This window comes from Canis lupus, chromosome 16 (assembly GCF_011100685.1).
Source record: "Canis lupus familiaris isolate Mischka breed German Shepherd chromosome 16, alternate assembly UU_Cfam_GSD_1.0, whole genome shotgun sequence".
Taxonomy (NCBI): domain Eukaryota; kingdom Metazoa; phylum Chordata; class Mammalia; order Carnivora; family Canidae; genus Canis; species Canis lupus.
In genome coordinates this window covers 6887026-6907968 of record NC_049237.1, presented here as the reverse complement: position 1 = coordinate 6907968, position 20943 = coordinate 6887026, and the positions used below count along the sequence as shown (strand labels likewise).

Here is a 20943-nt window from a genome sequence, read left to right as displayed (position 1 = left end):
GACTTTCACTGTAGGACTGAAATGATTCATAGTAGCTCTGGGAGGGGGGTCAGTGAGGGAGCTGGCTCTGTGGCTCCCTTAATTTCTCTCTCTGAACAGAGTTGTCCTTCTTACATATAAGGTTACATCCTGCCTAGCCCCAATCACAGGTGTTTGATCCACCGGTTGAGCATTTTCTGGGGCTTTCATTTGAGTGACAAAAACTCAGAAGCAAAAAAAAACAAAAACAAAAACAAAAACAAAAAACAAAAAACAAAAGACAGAAGCACTCTTTTGGGTCAGGGACTTGGTGAAGTCACTCTGTCTCTTGGGGATCATGCCTCCTCATCTGCAAACTGCTGGTGTCAAAGCTGAAATTTCCAAACACTGGAAAGAGGCTTAGCCTTGCTCTCTGGGAGTGGGTGTAGAAGGCAGATTGGCAGGGATCTGAGCTCCCCATCCTGTCTTCAGTCAATCACTCAGTTACATACTGGAATTCTATTTGAATAAAGAATTTTAAATACATATACATAGATATTAATATACAAAAGTCTATATAATACATACACTGAAATTTTTTATTCAAGTGGAATATATATATATATATATATATAGCCTCATATACATTTCATGCATCATATTTATGTAAAAAGTTTGAAAACCAGTACACCAAGTCACCAGTTCCATAAACATTTTGGTCCCAGCACCTCTTTATAATCTGAAAAAAATATTGAGAATTCCAAAGCTTTTGTTCATAGGGTTCTATCTATCAGTATTTATTATATTAAAAGTTAAAATGATTAATTGTACACCTAAAACTAATATTATACTGGAATTTAAATGAAAACTTGGGGAAAAAAATAAGAATCAATACACGTGGAGCCATATACACTTGTGGCTGCCTTGAAGCAGACCTGTAACATGGACCTACACCTGTAACTCCTGGCAAGCTATTGGGGAAAGGTTGGAGTCTTTTTGAGACAATCTCTCTCTCCAAGGCCACATAATTTCACTTTAACTGTTTGTAGGTATGCTAAAAAACAAACAAAAAACCAACCAAACAAAAACCAATCTGAAACCCTTTCACTTAAAGAGGAAGAAATTCATTCCTTTTCTTATTAAAACCATCCTTGTTATAATATTAATCATCATAGTTACCTACAAAGACAAGGTTTGTGTTGACCTTGGCAGATGTGGTCCAAGTGTCGGCAACATTCCTTTCTTGTCATTACAGCAATATCATTGAGATTTTTGAGTCTTGCCTTAGAGGAAGGTGCTTTGAAAGTTAAGGGCCATGCATATTGTTGGTTTCTGACTTGATTCAATCATCTGCTTGCTTTGATCACTTCATAAATTCTGTCAAGAGCTAACTTTACCGTCCTTTTTACTAATAAGCAACTGGAAGAAAATTAAGTGGCATGCTTGTTTCTTCTCTTCAAAATGTCTCTTTTTCATTGATCAACACAAGTATGTGACCCAGTATCTTCCAGTTGCTAGTGAGCAAGAAGGGATGGCAAAGTTAGCTAATTTCTGCACTTTAGGAAACAGATAATAGCTGGGATAGTCAGCACTGAAATGTGAATGATGTCATAAATGAGCCTGGGATGTGGGGAGCTAAGAGTAAAGTATCACACAGAGAATAAAATGATCTTATGTAGCAATAAATCTCCTTTCTTGATCTTTTGCCAAGATACCATCCCAATTTGAAATGAGATCCAGGGACATTTTCCCTCTGACAAAGGCTCTCTTTTACTAGAGTTAAAGATAAGGTGCTTATGTCATTCCTGAAGTTCATAAAGGTAGAAACCAAGTTTCTGTGTGTGTGTGTGTGTGTGTGTGTGTGTGTAAACTTGCATACACTGAACGTTTGAAGCAAACATGGACTACTATTGCTACTACATTATTTATGGATCTTAGATGCCATTGAAAGATGGCATACTCTCATATATTGTTATATATATAGGATATATGACTATATACCCTCATATATTGCTGGTGGGAATGTAATATGTTACCTGCCACCATGTTGGAAAATGCAATTCTTCATAAAGTAAGGATAGAGTTGTCATATGATCCAGAAATTTCACTCCAAAGTGTATCCCCCAAAAGAATTGAAAATGTATGTCCACACAAAACTTGTATGTGCCTGTTTATAGCAGCATTGCTCATAATATCAAAAAGAAGGAGAAACAACCGAAAAGTACATCAACTGATGAATATATAAACAAACTGTAATATATCAATGTAATGAATATTATCCAGCCATAAAATGGTATAAAGTACCTGAGGGCACTTAATACCTACAACAATATGGTTGAATTTTGAAAACATTATGCCAAGTGGAGAAACCAGACACAAATGGCTGCATATTGTATGATTCTATTTATAAGAAATGTTCAGAATAGGCAAATCCATAAAGAAAGATAGTAGAGGGTGCCTGGGTGGTTCAGTTGGTTAAGCATCTGCCTTTGGCTCAGCTATGATCCCAGAGACCTGGGGTGGAGCCCCTTCCCTGCTGAGCAGGGAGCCTGCTCCTCCCTTCTGCTTGTGCTCTCCTCTTGCTATTCCTCTCTCTCTCAAATAAATAAATAAAATCTTTAAAAAAGTATAAAGAGAAAGCAGATTAGTGGCTGCAGAAATGGGGGAGAGAAAAATGGGAAGTGATCACGAATGAGTGATGGCTTTCTTTTGGAATGATGAAAATGTCCTGGAATTGGATAGTGGTGATGGTTGCAAAACTCTATGAATATACCAAAACCCACTGAATTGTATACTTTGAAAGGATGAATGTCATGGCATGTGAATTATATTTCATTATAAAAGTAACCCACTTTAGCTAGCTTAAGAACAAAAAGGAATTTTGAAAGATATTAATGACTCACCGAAACTCCAGGAAGTCTAGGGTGTCGGGTTTGGTGTGGACTATGTGGCTAGGTACAGCAGCCTGATTGCCTTGTGGGAGGTTCCACTGCCACTGTCTTTAGTACACGTCCGGCAGCCTGTACCCCCAATATCGAGCATAGGATGCCACTAGGTTCCCAGTCCCTGCTGCCTCTGAAACAATGTCTCTTCACCATCCTGGATTCTGCATGGTACCTCCTTCTCTCCACTTTCTTCCCGGGTCACATCTCATTGGCCGAGCACAGGTCACTTGCCTCTACTTTGGCTGAAAGGGAGATTGTGAAAGAGAATTTCTAGCCCCCTACTTGGAAAGTCAGAATTCTCAAGGTGGAAAGTTCCTTAAATATTAGAAATTTTTTATAGGTGCCGATCAGTCAAAGAGCATGACAAATTTCCAGTAGAGATGTCTTCCCCCTTTGAGATTATATAATGTCTACTTTGATGGTGCTTTTTTTTTTTTTTTATTGAGAATAACTGATGGGAAGGCTTATTTAAATTAATGGAAAGCTTAGTTATTCAAGAGACCTTTGGGAGACAAAATGGAAAAAGGAACAATGTGGTTGAACCAAGCATGAGACATTCATTCTTTCATTTACTTATTCAACAAATAGCTATATATTTAAAACTACAGGTGTTGGGCAGGACCTGCATGTAGGACTGAAGATGACCAGCTCCTGGACTCTTTAGGCCACTGGAACAGACAAGCAGGTATAACGTAGTATGACAAGCAAAGTAATTGGATATGAACAGGAACACAGAAGAAGCATAACTATTAGAATAAAACCCCACCTTCCTCTTTTATTAACAAATGGAGCTTTCTCCAAGTCACCAGGAAAGCAAGGGCCCTTTTATGGTCAGTTGCAAAATGCCCTCCTCTCCTCCAATCGCCATCAGATTTACAGGGCAATAAATCAATCCTGGCAGAAGCTGGCGACACCAGCCTTCTCACCTTTGCTCAGTGCTCCTCAAGAACCACTGAGGGATAGACGCAACAAATAAAGGGATACGGCTATGAGGTGAGTACTTTTCCCTATGCATGTCGTGCTTTGAATAAATAGTGTTCTTTTTTTCTTATAAATGCCCCTATCTGCTCTGCTACATGATCTGGACAACTCGCACTTTTCTTCTGAACCTGATGTTTTCTTCCTTTTCCAGAAACTATAAGGGATGAGATAGCACATGGAGTCACAGGCCTACTGGACAGGAGAGGGATATGTGTGTGTGTGTTGTGTGTGTGTGTGTGTGTGTGAGTGTGTGTAACAGATGGAGAAAATCAGATGCATGATGTTCCTCTCTCACTGGGTTAAAACAGGAAAGAATAAACAAATAGTATTCCCTTCTGGAAGCTAGCTGAAAATGACATGGATTGGGAAGAGAGTGGATGCATCTCTTTGGGCAGAGAGAGAAATGGTATACAATCATTAAGATTTTTAATAATAACCTGGATTTTAATTTTTCTAAAATTGTGGTTGATAATGTGGCTGTAGGTAGGAAGAGTGTCTAAGTAGCAGAGACTTTGTACCTTTAGGAATCCCCATCTACCTGCAATCTGCCAAGATGGTAATAGTTCTTGTGGCAAGAAAATGCTTGAGGTTGTCCCCAGGGTATCCTGAACTTCCTGAGCCACAGGTGTTAAAACTGCTCCCCCAAGGATTCAGGAATTGTGGAATAGGTGGCTGCCTTGGGTTTGTAGAGGCCGGAAAGGAAAGTCTCCTCATGGAGAGACACAGTGCTTGGAGAAGGGAAGCTGAGTGACAATTGTTTGCTGTGGGGTGGATCCGTCAGACTTCTTTCACTGCCTGAAATTCCACCACTGAAGGTCCAGCCTCTAGATCTGTAAGCTCTGAAGTGTAGGAGACATTGTGGAGACAGCAAGAATACTCAAAGACTAGTGTAAGAGGCAGAGCCTTAGTGTTTGCCTCAGTTATACCACTAACCATGGCTAGGCAAAGTTCCTTAACATTTACATGAAATGGGAATCATAATGCCTGCCTGGTGAACTTTGATGTATGGGTATCATAGCAATATAATTATATATATTATATATATATAATTATATATATAATTATATATATATATCATATGGAGATTAGAGTAAACTTTTGAATAATTTAGAGGAGACAAACTTGATAGATTTAGGCTAACAGGAAAAAATAGTTAATACACTCTAACTTCAATCCCAAACCTAACTCCCCCCTCCCTTGGCAAATTATCTGTAGATCCTTGGTCCTTACCCCCATTTCAGAACTAAGGTGCTTTTTTACTTGGCTCATTACACATTAACCAAAATCCTGCCTCAATATAAAAGTGAAACTAGATGCATATGGAAAAACTAATAGAAATGGTCATGGCATTGGGCCAGGGCTGAGAAGAACAGGGGTGCAGGGAAATGCAGTTAAAGGAGAGGTGAAGTAAAAAAAAAAAGAAAGAAAGAAAATTCTTTGTTCACATGGATTTAAAGGTTATCACTGGGATCCCTGGGTGGCGCAGTGGTTTGGCGCCTGCCTTTGGCCCAGGGCGTGATCCTGGAGACCCCGGATCGAGTCCCGCGTCGGGCTCCCGGTGCATGGAGCCTGCTTCTCCCTCTGCCTGTGTCTCTGCCTCTCTCTCTCTCTCTCTCTCTCTCTCTCTCTCTCTGTGACTATCATAAATAAATAAAAATGAAAAAAAATAAAGGTTATCACTACACAGTTGTTGGTTTGGTGTGGCTAGAACGTAGAGGAGAGAAGAGGCAGGGGAGGTGGGCATAGGAAATGTCATAAAGACCTTCGATTACAAAGCTAAAGAGTTTACAAATTATTTGAAGAACCACTGAGGACTTGAATATAGGAAACCCAAATAACCCTGTTTGTGCAGTAGAAAGATGAATCCATCTGCAGAATGGAAGCAAGGAGCCAGTGGGAAAGCTGTGGTCACAGTTCAGGTCACAGTTCAGAAATGATGGCCCAACTAAAACATTTCTAGTAGTGATGCAGGGGAAGAAACAGATTTGAAAAGTATTGGGAGAGGAGTCTGACTGGTGACTGGCTATGAGAACTACAAGAAAGAGAGGAGTCAAAAAAGTTACGCAGACTTTTTAATGAAATTGTGATTCTGTTCCTCAAGATATTATTTGAGGAGAGGCCAATTGGGCAGAATTGGTGGAAGTTGGGACTGGGGTATGGGGAGAGATGAACACATGTTCAAACATGTTGAATTTGGTTAAGTGTGTGGGACATCCAGGTGAGATGTCTAATAGGCAGTTGCACATATAAATATAAATCTCTGGGCTAGAAATATAGATTGCACTGTCCTCGGGTGTTATATGAAATCGTATGCATGGTGGAGCTCGCTAAAAGAGGGGATGGCAGACCTATGTTGAAAATATAGGGAGTGTCAATACTAGATGAAACAGAGGACTAAAAGAAAATTGAAGAAAAGCCAGAAAAGTGGGTGAAAACCAAGATTAAATGATAATCAAGGAATCCAAACATGGAGAAATTTAGAGAGGAAGGAGTGGTTGATAGTGCTGGATGATTAAGAGAGCGCCCATTGTATTTAGCAGCTCAATCACCGGTGACCTTGGCAGGAGGAATTTCAGTGGAATGCAAGAAACAGAAGCCATGCCAATAATATAGGAGGAAGGTAATGCAGATAGCATTCCATTATCTTTTTGGAAAGTTAGCTATAAAAGGAAAAATAAAGTTATAATGGTACGTAGAGAAGGACACAGAATCGTCACCAGAGTTTAGGATGATTTGGGATACTTTTAAGGAGAAAGAGCACATTCGGAGGGAGAGGTTTTAATGCAAGAAAGAGGAAGGATAATTGGTGGAACAAGATTTTTGAGAAATTCAAAGTGTGTGGGATCTACAGAAAAGGTACAAGGGTTATGCTTAGACAAGAGGAGGGAAAACTCTTCCTTTAAGAAAAGGGGAAAGATAAGAATTTACCTAGATATGGATAATTTTTATAAAGAAGTTTGGGTTGAGAAGCAGGGAGATGAAATAGTTTCTGCAAAAATAGTTGTTTTATTTGTGATGTTGGGGATGATTTTGGCTGAGAGTAACACCATAGGTGACAAAGGTTGGGTTTGAAAACAAGGATTAGTGTTGGAAATTTCTCCTGTGAAGAATGAAAGAAGGTGGCAAGATTGTCAGTCAGTTTGAAGGCCCCGTGTATTTGTCAGATTACGAACCCAAGGCCATCTACATTGCGCTGAGCACATAAACCCGGAAGGCAGAAGTTTGGATCAATGGTTTCATTGTATGGATTCACTTAGCATATAGGGGAGCAAGGAAGATGAGAGAAATAATAGCTATTGAGGACTACGTCAAGGAAGGATAATAGCCAGAACAGACTAAGATTAAGAGGGAGTGGAACAGAACAGAAGCCTCAATGTGATCGAAGAATAAAGAAACAGTGCAATGAGAGGGTAAAAGGGAATGAGCTTCTGCCCAGTAAATAGTAAGTAGAGGCTAGGAGTTTCACAAGTGGAACAGTTCTGGGGAGTGATAAATTCCAGGGAATAGCCAGTGTGTAGGGGCAGTGGGAAGAGTACTGAAGATGGTGGAGAGTTGGTCAAGGAATGACATGGTGGGGCTGTCATGGGATTGCGAAGCATGTGAGATTTACTATAACTAGAGCAGAAGAATGAGAGTACCTCCAGAACCTGACTTCTGGAGGTGAAGAAATGCACATCCAAATAGCTAACGCCTCCACCTGTTAGTATGCAAGCCAGGACGAGCATCAAAGTTCTTGGGTTCCCTGATCACTACACACTCCAATCCACCAAATATTTTAAAGCCTGAGTCTATGGATGCATGATTGGCAGGGCCAGGGTGAGCCACCAAATTTACGTGAGTTTGTGTACTGTGACCACGCAAGCAAACGTTGTGCTGGAGATCAGGATTCGGTTCATTTTTCTTACCAGAGTTTTAACAGGATTAGTCTCTTCTAAATAACTAAACACCTTACCATCGTGGCATGGAATTGGAATAAGAAGACTAGGATTCAGGTTTTGTTACTTTTTCCTTCCCTGAGAGTGACCCTCCACTCTACTGTGTAGGGTGGATGTGAGGATCAAAGTGGCATCTAAAAGGGATTTGTAAAAAAAAAATAAAAAATAAAAAAATAAAAGGGCTTTGTGAGGCACCTTAACCCCTTGTCTCCCTCCTGTACTCCATTCCACTCCTCACTCTCTACCTCTAGTTCTTTATGTCTGATATATGCTCTCCTTGGACAGTATTCAATCCCTCCAGAGACAAAAAAAGGCAAGGGCTCTTTTTCTAGAGGTGTTGGGTGCACAGACTAGAATTAATTGTAAACATTGTGATGAGTGGAAACCAATAGTCTCTTGATATTGTAAGGAGGGATGCTTGTAATCAAGTCATCTTGCAGATGAGTTCACATTTTAATCATGATGCCTGTCCTTTTGGATTGATGGGGTTTGCGGTTTGCTTAACTCTCATTATCTGTGTCCATCTAGATGGCAAGGAAACTCACTATATTGGAAGTCCTTCTGATCATCTTCTTCCTAACTGTACTGGCCTTAGATATCTTCTTGATGTTTTTTGTGTTGAATATTGAAGGTAAGGAGGATGCTTGTGGCTTTGGGGTTGGAAGGATTGGTAAAGAAAGTCCCCTCTGGATGCCAAGGACATCATTTCATTCTTTTGCTTTTCAGTATGGCAGCATATTGCATGATTCACAACCCACATCCGCAACCAAAACTTGACAAAAGACAAGTGTTCTTTTTCCACAACAAAACCTTGAATGCTAGTGACATTCAGGGTCCCAAATCCCATTTGATGAAGTTTAACAAGATGCAAAATTAGGTTCATCAGGTGTCCAGTCATAAAGTAATAGAACCTTTAAAAAGAAAGAACAGTTGGGGCAACAGGACCTAATCCCATTACATTATGGAAAAGGAAATTAGATTATAGGCAAGTTGGGGGCTGATTAACTTGGCTTAAATATATTAATTACAATTAGCTTCCAGCCCATATTCTGATTGAAATAGCTGTGATTTCTTCATCAATACCTTTGAATCTGTTTTCTCTCACATAAAAGCATCCAACAGAACACTTTCTCCTCTATGTACACAATACTCTAAATAATAAAATAATGTGTAATACAAAAAAAAATATCCTTAATTAAAACAGAATTTGAAGTTTATTTTGCTTGCTAAAACTCACTTCAGACATGTATTTTAAGCGAGCATTGAATAGAAACCCTACTCAATCTCTCTTCAGCACTCTCCACAATAAACATTAGGGCGCGTTCTAGGAACAATTATGTCTTTGAAAGATGATTTGAAAACTATTGATATAAACTATTTTTAGTCTATTAGTATTTTTCCCCTATTGAATTTTTTTGGGGGTAACAAATCCTATGAGATTACTATCCAATGTACATGAATAAGTAGTTTATTTTAGTTAACATAAAACTAGATCTTCACACCTGAAGGTGTGAAGGCATTTACCCTAAGGCATTTACCTTAAATCACACTCTAATTCATGCAGAGTAATAAAATTCCACTTTCACCTGTTCTATACGTTGGGTTTCTTTAGAGATGCTTCTTGAAGATATGCTTCCATGAGTTGAAAAGGAAATTTTTAAATCTTTTTATTGTGATAAGAACACAACATGAGGTCTACCCTCTTAATAGATTCTTAAGTGTACAAGACAGTACCATCATTCGTAGGCATGATGTTGTACATCAGATATGTAGAACTTATTATTCATCTTGTGTAACTGAAACTTTATATATGTTAATTAGCAACATCCCATTTCTTCCTCCCCTCTGGCCATGGAAACTATCATTCTAGCCTTTGTATCTGTGATTTTGACTATTTTAAATTCTTCATATAAATGGAATCATGTAGCATCTGTCCTTCTGTAACCAGTTCATTTCACTGGCATAATGTCTTCCAGGTTCATCCACGTTATTGCAAATGACAAGATTGCCTTCCTTATTTTATGGCTGAATAATATTCTGTTATATGTACACACATCACGTTTTCTTCATTCATTGATTGATGGACACCTGGGTCGTTTTCACATATTGGTTATTGTGGATAGCACTGCAATTAGCATGAGGATGCTAGTATCTGTTTGAAGTTTTGATTTCAATTCTTTGAATTCTTTGAATAAATATCCAGAAGTGGGATTGCTGGATCATATAGTGCTTCTATTTTTAATTTTTTGAGGAATTTCCATATTGTTTTCCATAATGGCTGCACCAATTTGCATCAACTTCACCATTAGCATACAAGGGTCCAATTGTTCCACATTCTCACCAACAGTTGTTATCTTTCTTCTTTTTTTTCTATAATATCCATCCTAAGATGTGAGGTGATATCTAGTTGTGGTTTTGATTTAAATTTCCCTGATGATTAGTGACATTGAGCTTCTTTTCTGTTGGCCATTTGTGTGTCTCTGGAGAAATGCTTATGGAAGTCTTTAGCCCATTTTTTAATCAGATTCATTTTGTTTATTTTGTTTTTACTATTGTGTTGTAGGCATTCCTTATATATTTTAGAATTTTGCCCATTTTCAGATAGATGGTTTGCAAATATTTTCTCCCATCCTTTATGTTACCTTTTCATTCTGTTGATGGTTTCCTTTGCTGTGCAGAAGCTTTTTAGTCCCACTTGTCCAATTTTACTTTTGTTGCATGTGCTTTTGGTGTCATATCCATGAAATCCTTGCCAAGACCAATCTCATGAAGTGTTTTTCATATGTTTTCTTCTAAGAATTTCGGTTTCAAGGGTCTTACATTTAAGTCTTTAATGCAATTTTAAAATAAAATTTTATTTAAATATATATACAAATAAGTATAGAGCCATAAAGGTAGGAGAGTTGTTTTGATGTCTTTTTTTGAATAGAAACAAAGATACTAAAGGAGACCTATTATGCTTACAATAACTGTTGACTCAAGCTTCAAATGGAATTCTGGGTTTTGACTGGCTCATAGAGCCTACTGAACCAGATCCTACTTCTGATGTTACATTGGCAGGTGGCGGGGGTGGGGGTGGGAGTTCATAGAAGTGACAAAGTCTAAAGTAAAAATAGCAATGTTGAGTGAAGATCTTTGTCCAAATGAGGACAATAATATTTACCTACCTAGTTTACCTCACAGGTGGCTGAAAATGAGTGGGGAAAGAAAGGCAAAAAATAAACAAAAAACAAATGTGTGGGACAGCAGGATATCAGCATGTAAAAAAAAAAATAATACTGGATCCCCACCTGAATCACATAGGAAAATTAACTCAAAATGGATCAAGACTTGAAATGTAAGAGCCAAACCCATTAAATTCTAAGAAGAAAACACAAATATTTTGACCTCGAGTTAGGCAACACTGTCTTAGGACACACTAATGGGAATGGAAAATTGTGCAGTCCCTTTGGAAAAGAGTTTAGCAGTTCCTCAAAAACTTAGAGTTAACCGTACTAATTAGCAATTCCATTTCCAGATATATAACCAATAGAATTCAAAACGTCTGTTCACACAAAAACCTGTATGGAAATGTTCATTGTAGAATTCTGTGTAATAGTCAAAAAGTGGAAGTAACCCAAATGTGCGTCAACTTTGGAGGGGACTTTTTAGTGTTATATCCATACTATGGTTATGGTTCACCCATAAAAAGAAATGAAATGCTTGTTACATGCTACAACATGGATAAGCCTTGCAAACATTATGCCAAGTGAAAGAAGCCAGACATTAAAGACCACATACTTTATGATTCCATTTATATGAAATATCCAGAATAGGCAAATCCATAGAGGCAGAAAGCAGATTAGCATTTGCCAGAGACTGGGAGAAGGGAGGGATGGGGAATGACCACTAATGGGTATGTGATTTCTTTTCAGGATGGTGAAAATGTTCTGGAATTAGATAGTGGTGATTGGTTGCGCAACTTTGTAAAATACTGAAAGCCATCGAATTGTACACTTTAAGAGGGTGAATTTGATGGCATATGAATTATATCTCAATAAAAACAAAAAAAAGGCAAATATGTTTAGCACTTGTATGTACATGTAGGTACTAGCTACTAGGGATCAATATACTGGTCAATACAGGAGAATTGGCTGAAAGTCTATAACTTCACCTGCATCCTTCTTGGAATTTTGATTACCATTCAGATGTTCAATATTTTTCCTTTAATTCCTATACAGCGACTGCATTTGCTCCAGAGTGCCCAGAGATCCCTGAATCAGAGAGGATAGACTGTGCTCCTGGCCAGGTGGTGACAGAGGTCAGAGAAATGGGCTCCCTGATGTTGGTCTGCTGGGTTTTATTTACAGAAATGAGTATATGAAGTGGGACAAGGGTGGTGGTGGAGGGGATTATGGGCCTCTGATTTGTTTGGAGTCATTTCTCTTTCACCTTATTAAAATAAACAGCAACACTGTGGAAGCAGGATAGGTTGGAAGGAACTAAGAGTGTTGGCTCATGGGGTCTCAAGTCCAGAGTAGAGGGGGGAGTTCATAATGTGTCATAAGTGTGATTCCAAGGATAGCTATGGGAAGGTTAAATGTTTGTGGGCTAGACCATGTATTGCTTGAAAATAGAGGCCATCAAACACATATGGATGATTGAGTTAGTCATTTGTAGAACTCCAGTGACTTGTTATAAGAGCCTTCTAAAATTGGTGTTAAGTGGATCACTGAATCCTACTCCTCAAACCAATCTTACAATATATGTAAACTAACTAGAATTTAAATAAAAACTTGAAACAAACAAAAAACCCAAGAAAACAAAAATAAAATGGTGTATTGGCAACAGATCTTCCAAATGAACATATGCTAAAGAATTTAGATTTTCTCCCTGGGTAGTCACCACAAGAGTATCAACTCTTTAAACTCCGTTTAATTGTAATTTGTGACTTTATCAGAAAGGAAATATGTGTTTAGATTTTATTTCTTTCCCCCATATTCTACATTCTATATCCCATAATATCCTATTGGGATATTAATTAGGACTGCATTGATTTTTTGGTTTAATTTAGGAAATATTGATAACTCCATAATTTTGAATCTTCCCATTCTAAAAACAGGAAGTCTTACCATATCAACTCTTTTTAATGTATGTATATTCCTCAATCAGGTTTTGTGTTTCTCTTGATATGCATTTTATTACCTATGCATCATGAGGGTTTTTTCCCCCTAGATCTTTCCTGTACTTAGTTTCTATTGTATATACAATCCATTATATTTTCTAATTGGTGCTCCTTTTATTACTAATGATTATTTTGTATTTATTATATTTATTTTATATTTATACATTTGTGTTCGATTACAACATAACATGTTAATTATATAATTGGCCAGCTGAAATTTTCTATTATTTCTAAGTGGTTTCTGTAGTTCTTCTTCTTGAATTATTAAGTATACAGTTATGTTCTAGGCAAATAATGATACATAAGAATGGAATTTTTAGGGGCACCTGGGTGGCTCAGTCATTGTGTCTGCCTTTGGCTCAGGTCATGATCCTGGGGTACTGGGATCAAGTCCCACATCAAGTTCCCCACAGGGAGCCTGCTTCTCCCTCTGCCTACGTCTCTGCTTTTCTCTGTGTCTCTCATGAATGAATAAATAAGATCTTTAAAAATGGAATTTTCAGTTCATAGGAAATATACATGTTTATCTTTTGGGGATCTTGCAAAATAGTTTTTCAAAATATTTGTACCAATTTACACTCCTAGTAGCAGTATATAAGAGCAATTACTCTGCATCCTAACCTTCTTTTGGTGTTTTTTCCTTTTTCTTTGTTTTCTTTAATGTAATTTTCACTTAAAAATTTTGAATATTGAAGTATGGTTTACATTATGTTTTATTAGTTTCAGGTATACAACATAGTGATTCAACATTTCTATATATTACACAATACTCATCATGATAAGTATAGTTACCATCTGTTACCATACGTTGTTACAATATTATTGACTATATTCCCTATGCTGTGTACATCCCACATGACTAATGAAGTTAAACACCTTTTCCTATACTTCTTGGTTACATGGATAATCATATTTATGAAGTGTCTTTTAAATTTTTTAACCAGTTTTTTTCTGCTGGGCTCTTCATTTATTCTTATTGCTTTGTAGTAGTAATTTATATATTCTGGATACAAATCTCTTATCTTCTCTTATTCTGTGATTTGACTTTTAACCCAATGGTCACTTTTGGTGAAAAGTAGTTCTTAATTTTACTAAAATACACTTTAAGAGGTCTAACATGCATTTTGTATTCTATTTAAAAATTCTCACCTACTCCAAAGTTAGAAAAATATATTCCTATACATTCCTCTGAAAGCATTGTTTTATTCTTCAAATTTAGACTTTTAATCAAACTAAAATTTGTTTTTGTGTATGGTATCAAGTAGAAGTCCAGAACATTTTTTTTTCATGAATCCTTAATAGATCCATCATGATTTATTGAAATTACCATCTTTTCCCCTCTGCATTGTAGTGACACATTTATTGTAAATTATGTCTTTATATGTGAGGACCTGTTTCTGGAACATCTATTTTGTTCCATTATCAGTCTGTTCTTTTGCCAATATCACATTGTGTTGATTAGTATAGCTTTATAAAGGTCATGATATGTGGTTGTGTAAGTCCTCCTTATCATTCCTATTTTTCTTCAAGATTGCCTAGCCTATTGTCAACGCTTTAGACTTATAAATACATTTTAGAATTGGTCTCTCAGTTTTCTCAAAAAAATCTACCAGAAATTTTATTCTGTACACATAAAATGAATAAATCTGTAAGAAGTTCCATATTTATAAGAGTGAATATTCTAATCTATGGTCATGATATATTTTTTCATTTATTGAGATTTTTAATTTTGAAGTTTTTGGTGTAGAGGCTTGAAAAATTTTTCCAGGTTTTTCTAACTATTTGATATTTGATTTTATATAAATATTTTTACATTTTAATTTTCCATTTAAGCTATTGTTGGCATATGGATTTAAAATTGATTTTTTGAATATTGATCTTATAGCCAGAAATCTTAAATTTGCTTATTAATTATCTTAGTTTGTTTATAGGAACTTTTGGATTTTTCTTAAACATAATGATACTGCAACTAATAACCATTTAATTTTTTTTCCAATATACTTTTCTTCTTCTTTGTCTTATAACACCAAGGATTGTTTTTCCTTCTAATTTTTTAATATTGTTTGAAATATTTTATCTAAAAGGCTATATGAAGTTTCAGAGAATGGAACTTTCTGGAGAATAACTTTTTTTTTTTTAAGATTTTTTATTCTTTTATGAGAGACACAGAGAGAGAGGCAGAGACACAGACAGAGGGAGAAGCAGACTCCTCGTGGGAAGCCTGATACAGGACTTAATCCCCAGACCCCAGGATCACGACCTGAGCCAAAGGCAGACGCTCAACGCTGAGCCACCCAGGTGTCCCCTGGAGAATGATTTTTAACTAAACATAAGAAATAACCTTGCAGTAAAATATTAACTATGAAGGGTGAAATATTGGATTTTGGTAGAAGTTGGCTACACATCATTTACAGAACTTAAGCATCTTTCAGAGGCACTACTGAAAAAATCCCTATATCAAATGGAAGTTAGATTAGATAAATTTCCAAACAATTCTCAAATTCTACTGATCAAATTTATTATTTGAGTGGAAAATAGCATAAAAGTCTATTTAAAAGATAACTGGAGAATACTCTTTGGGAAAGTTTGGTGTTAGAGGAAAGAATAAAGATAGGGAGACTTGTCATGAGTCAACCACTGTCGTCTAGGTAAGAGTTTATGAGAATCTCTGTTATTGTCTGTGGTGGAAGTGGAAATGGAAAAGAAGAAGGAAATGTACATCAAAGGTTTGACCTTTTGTGTCTGCAATACTGAGAATGGCTTAAAATTGAACTAGGGATGTTATGGCAGACTGCATTTAAAAATATTGTATTTACCTGAATATATTAGATCTCTTGTCTTACTGCTGTTTACAGAGGTCTACAGACTTTGGAACAATTTATGGCAGTGAAACTAACCTTTTGGACTTTACCAACCTCAGTTTCAGAAGTAACAGAGCTAATGAATGTTTGCCTCGAGCTTAGTAATATCAGTTATCCAGAGGTTATCCAGAACCTGCAAACTCTTTCTCCACTGATCTCCTCCAGCTTTTTTTTTGTTGTTGTTATCTGGAGAAGATGAGGCAGGAATATCAGCTGTATATACAGAGAATTAATATGTACATTTAAGAATATTTTATGGTTATACTGTGATTGCTTTGTTTATAATAGACATGAAACACTGATTTAGGTTATATTCATATTGTCATTTTTCAATGTAATTACATCAGATGTTAGCATCTAAAATACTTGTCAGTACTATTCCTTTTCCAAATGAGTAGTGTTGTGACATATTATTTTCTCTATTCTTTTCTTTTTTTTAATCACATTCCTTTAATAAGGACTTTATATTTATGTACAGAGTTAAGTGGAAAAAATCTTTCCTTGTTCATAATGCTTTCTCTCTACCTTCAGATCCCCTTCCCAGAATCAAGTCAATAGCTTGGTGTATGTCCTTCTCTTGATTTTTCTATGCTTTTGCAAATATCTATATATTATGCACATATATTAATATATGTTTATTTTATTTTAACAGATTATACTATACGTATTATTTCATAATTTACTTTTTAAATGTAGGGCATTTAAATTTACCACATAATTATATCTTAAAAATAGTTTCCTTCTGGGGATGCTTGGGTGGCTCAGTTGGTTAAGCATTCAACTCTGGATTTTGGATCAGGTCATAATCTCAGGGTCATGATATCAAGCCCTGTGTCAGGCTTCGTGCTAAGTGCAGAGTCCCCTTGAGATTCTCTCTCTCTCTCCCTCTGCCCCTCTCCCTACTCACACATACTCTCTCTATCAAAATAAATTAATTTAAAAATTAAAAAAGTTTGCTTCTGTTGAGATGATCATGTGGTTTTCTTTTGACAATGCAAATTATGTTAAAACATTTCTTAATGGGAACCCTGGGTGGCGCAGCGGTTTAGCACCTGCCTTTGGCCCAGGGCGCGATCCTGGAGACCTGGGATCGAGTCCCACGTCGGGCTCCCAGTGTATGGAGCCTGCTTCTCCCTCTGCCTGTGTCTCTGCCTCTCTCTCTCTCTCTCTCTGTGACTATCATAAATAAATAAAAAAATTAAAACATTTCTTAATTATGAACCATTTTTATGCCTGATAACCCTTAGTTGGCTATTATGCATTAATTCTTTTAATACACTAAAATACACTAAAACAGTGTTTATAATACACTAAAATAGGTGTTTATAAAAACAACTATGTTTTTTAAGTGAAATTGGCTTATATATTTTTGTTTATCTTAACTTTTCCTTGTCTAGTTTGCTGCCAGAATTATTATAGTTTAATAAAATGAAACAAGAAACTATCCATCTTTTCCTAAGTTCTGAAAAAAATGTATAATATGAGAATATTCTATTCTCCAGGTCATCTAGGCAAAGTCTTTGTTTTTTGTTTGTTTGTTTGTTTGTTTGTTTGTTTAGGGAAGGTTCCTTGACTACTTATAATTTCTCAAGGCAATTGGTTGTTTCAGGTTTTCTATCTCTTCTTATTTTGATTATTTAATATTTTACCATTTAAAGATTCAAATTATAGTTTCAAATTCATTGGCAAATATTTGTACAAATAGTTTTCTCACAATCCATAGTTATATTAAAAATCCTATACCTCTGGAGCACCTGGCTGGCTCAGTTGGTTGTGCCTCGGACTCTTGATTTTGGCTTAGATCATGATCTCATGACATTCTCTCTCTCTCCCTTACCCTCTGCCTTGCTCATGTGCTCTCTCTCTCTCTCTCACTCTCTCTCTCTCAAAAAAATCCTATGTATCTGTTGTCATTCATAATTTTTGTTTCTAATCTTGTTTGTCCTTTATGTCAAAACAGGATTTCATAAGGTATTCATATTTCTTTGATCTTCTCAAAGAGTCTTTGTTAGATGTATTGATCTGCCAAACTAATATCAAAACATATCCTTGCACTGTAGTAATTATCAGTGTGGAATTGTAGCAGGAATTGACACATACATACCTATAAAATAGGAAGTTCCAAAATGCATATTCATAGCCTCATATATGTGCACTTAAATTTAGCTTGTCCTGAGCATGGCATTTCAAATCAGTGGTGGAAACAAGATCTGTTTAATTAATGGTGGTGTCTGTTTCACCTACTACACTTGCTGGCATCACTGTATCACGTGAACTTAGATGAATACCTGAAACAGAGGAGAGGTTCATTTCATGTTTTAAAATGATAACTGTAGATACTTGATTCTTTTACATTAATTACTGCTTTTATTCATTAATCTTCCGTGTAGTTTTTCTGGGTTTATTTAGTTTTTTTTTCTAGTTACTTGGGTTGTACATTGAGTTGTTCATCATGTAGAACAATACTTACTCTCTTTAATTCCCACTTCCCTAGCCTGTATCCTCTTTTCACCCCTTCTGGAATCTTCTAGTTGAATATTGCTATCTGACCCCATGGGGCACTTTGCCTACCCTGTCTTTCATACTTTCCGTGTCTTTGTCCTTGTGTTCTGAGGTAATCCTAAATTTGATTTAAAGAAAATTTCTTCTTGTCTTGACATTGTTCTCTTTCCTTTTTGTTACTTGTCCAAATATTAATATCTTAACTTTCAATATTCTTTGTTGCTTTTTTTTTCTAATGGAAGCAACAGCTATGTGCCTCTCTATAAAGATAATAATTGTATTTATTTAAAAGATTCGCAATGTTTTCTTTTCTATTAATTGTTGCCTGCAATTTGTTTCTTCTGTTTATTAAGTTTGGTGCCTATCATAGTGTTGGTTCCTTTCGTGTTTGGTGGTTGTTGACTGTCATCTTTGTATTTAATTATCTATAACTGCCTGTCCTATTTACCTTGGCTTGCTCTAGGTATTTAGGAAGGAAGGAAAGGACTGCTGGAGAGAATGTGGGTACTTGTTTGGGAGTTAGAGACACTGGCTTATTATCTGGTGTATTGCTATGCCTTCTGAATCCTAACATCTTTCCTAACCCCCTTTACCCTATGAATAAATACTTCAGGATACCCACCAATTAGCCAGAACTTATAGTAGCTGTAAGGAATGTCAGATTAGGCAGCTAAATGTTCATACAGGAGCTTCCCAATTAATGATCCAAAACTATGCCCAGGTTCTCTTCAACTTCTTCACGTTGATGTGGTCTCCTCTTGTGTTTTAGGCTATGGATATATTTTCCCCTATACTTGGTAAAGTCTACGTCCCACGTGTCAGTAATTTCATGCCATTTCTGCCATATCGCATTTTAGCTGGATGTTTTTTAAATGGTTTTGTATTTTTTTCTTAATGATATTTCTGTCACTTCATGTAAGTTTAGTTGGATGGACAGGTGGATGCTTATTTCAACAGTTTGATTCAATTTGCCGTCTATCTTATTTCTTTATTATAAAAAACAGTTTTTATACAAGTGAATCTTAAAGTTGTAGAGCCTATAGAAAATACATCTCACCAAATAATAATCATTTTTTAAAAGATTTTATTTATTCTATCATGAGAGACACACAGAGAGAGAGAGAGGCAGAGACACAAGTAGAGGGAGAAGCAGGATCCATGCAGGGAGCCCGACATGGGACTTGATCCTGGGACTCTAGGATCACGCCCTGGGCTGAAGGCAGCGCTAAACTGCTGAGCCACCGGGCTGCCCAATAATAATCATTTTTTAAAATATTGTATTTATTTATTTGACAGAGAAAGAACAAATAGGGGGAGTGGCAGAGGGAGAAGGAGAAGCACGTTCCCCACTGAGTGAGGAGCTCTTTGCAGGGCTTGATCCAAGGACGCTGGAATCATGACCTGAGCCGAAGGCAGATGCTTAACCAACTGAGCCACCCAAGTACCCCAAATAATAATAATTTAAAAAATCCGTAATCAAGCCACTCTGAGAAACCAGATATGGTTTATTTTAACCTTGTGGACATTGTGAATTTCTTTATGTCACCTTCTATCCCAGGTCTATCTTAATTTTTTTCCCATTTTCCTTTTCTTTTCTTACATTTTAGAAATGCATTTCTTTGTGCCATATTGTTAGTCATTTCCATGTCCTTTCCTCATAAGAAAGTCTAAACTGGTTGGTCTGACATCCAGCTTACTCCTGGTGTGAATATTGTATCCCCCCAACATGGTTCTCTTACTCAGTGTTCTTGGCAGAATGAACTTGTGGTTTTTATGATTCTATCATGCATTGCTGCATTCTCTACTTGGAATACTGCTCTACTGTTCACTTAGCTAACCTTTTCTGGTGCGCTAGGAGTGGGATTACCTTTCACCTACCTGGAAACCCACCTCACCCTGCTCACAGCCTTCTAGACCGTATGCCATGGCTGGTGTGTGTGTTCCTTCAGCTCCTGGGCACTCTCTGTCTGGTACTCCTCTCATGCTGAAATTGTCTGCATGTACTACCAGACTGTAATGGAAGTTTCCCAGAGGCAAGAACTGTGTCTTATTTATCTGTGTTATGCATTTCTTGTTAGGTAGGTAATAAATGCATACTGGAGGTTGGATAAGTGTGTAATAAAAGAAGAGGAAATAAATGACTGCATGTAAATATGACCTATCTTAAAGTCTTCTTGGAATAAAATTGGTTATAAATACACAGATAGAACTTTCTTCCTTCATTCCATATAATGCTAACTCTGTGCCATTGTTACAGGATGTCTGCCGCCAGCAACATAGGTGCTGCTGGAAGCCTGTGTCAGATATTAATGTCCCTACGTGCTTCTTCCCCAGGAATTGGGGCTACAAAGTCATTGATAGCCAGAATAATACAAGGACAGGTGAGCACTGCCCTAATGAGGTCCCAGGGAACAACTATTTATGACTCAGATAAGCTAACTGAAAAATAAAGTCTAAAAGCTGCCTCCCCTCCAGCCCTAGAGTTTACAGCCCACTTGAAAAAGTTGTCATTCCCATCTCTGTTTGGATATGATGTCGACGAAGCCTTCTTCACAGCTGAGTATCAGACATCCAATCGTTTCCATTTTAAGGTTGGT

The 20943-nt window shown here is 36.8% G+C and overlaps 1 protein-coding gene across 2 annotated transcripts in view; it reads left to right on the top strand.

Annotated features, from left to right (window-relative positions):
- The first annotated feature begins 3760 nt into the window (after window positions 1–3760).
- Window positions 3761–20943, top strand: part of MGAM2 (maltase-glucoamylase 2 (putative)) — an 86335-nt gene continuing 69152 nt past the window's right edge. The window contains exons 1-5 of one of the 2 annotated variants that reach the window (XR_005371225.1): window positions 3761–3896; window positions 8348–8450; window positions 12040–12119; window positions 20604–20727; window positions 20822–20937. Coding sequence is in view for 1 of the 2 variants with exons in the window: in XM_038559358.1 (XP_038415286.1) it covers window positions 8348–8450; window positions 12040–12119; window positions 20604–20727; window positions 20822–20937 (423 nt within the window). In the remaining variant the exon portion in view is untranslated. The remainder of the gene's footprint in view (window positions 3897–8347; window positions 8451–12039; window positions 12120–20603; window positions 20728–20821; window positions 20938–20943) is intronic. The other variant, XM_038559358.1, reaches the window with a different exon arrangement.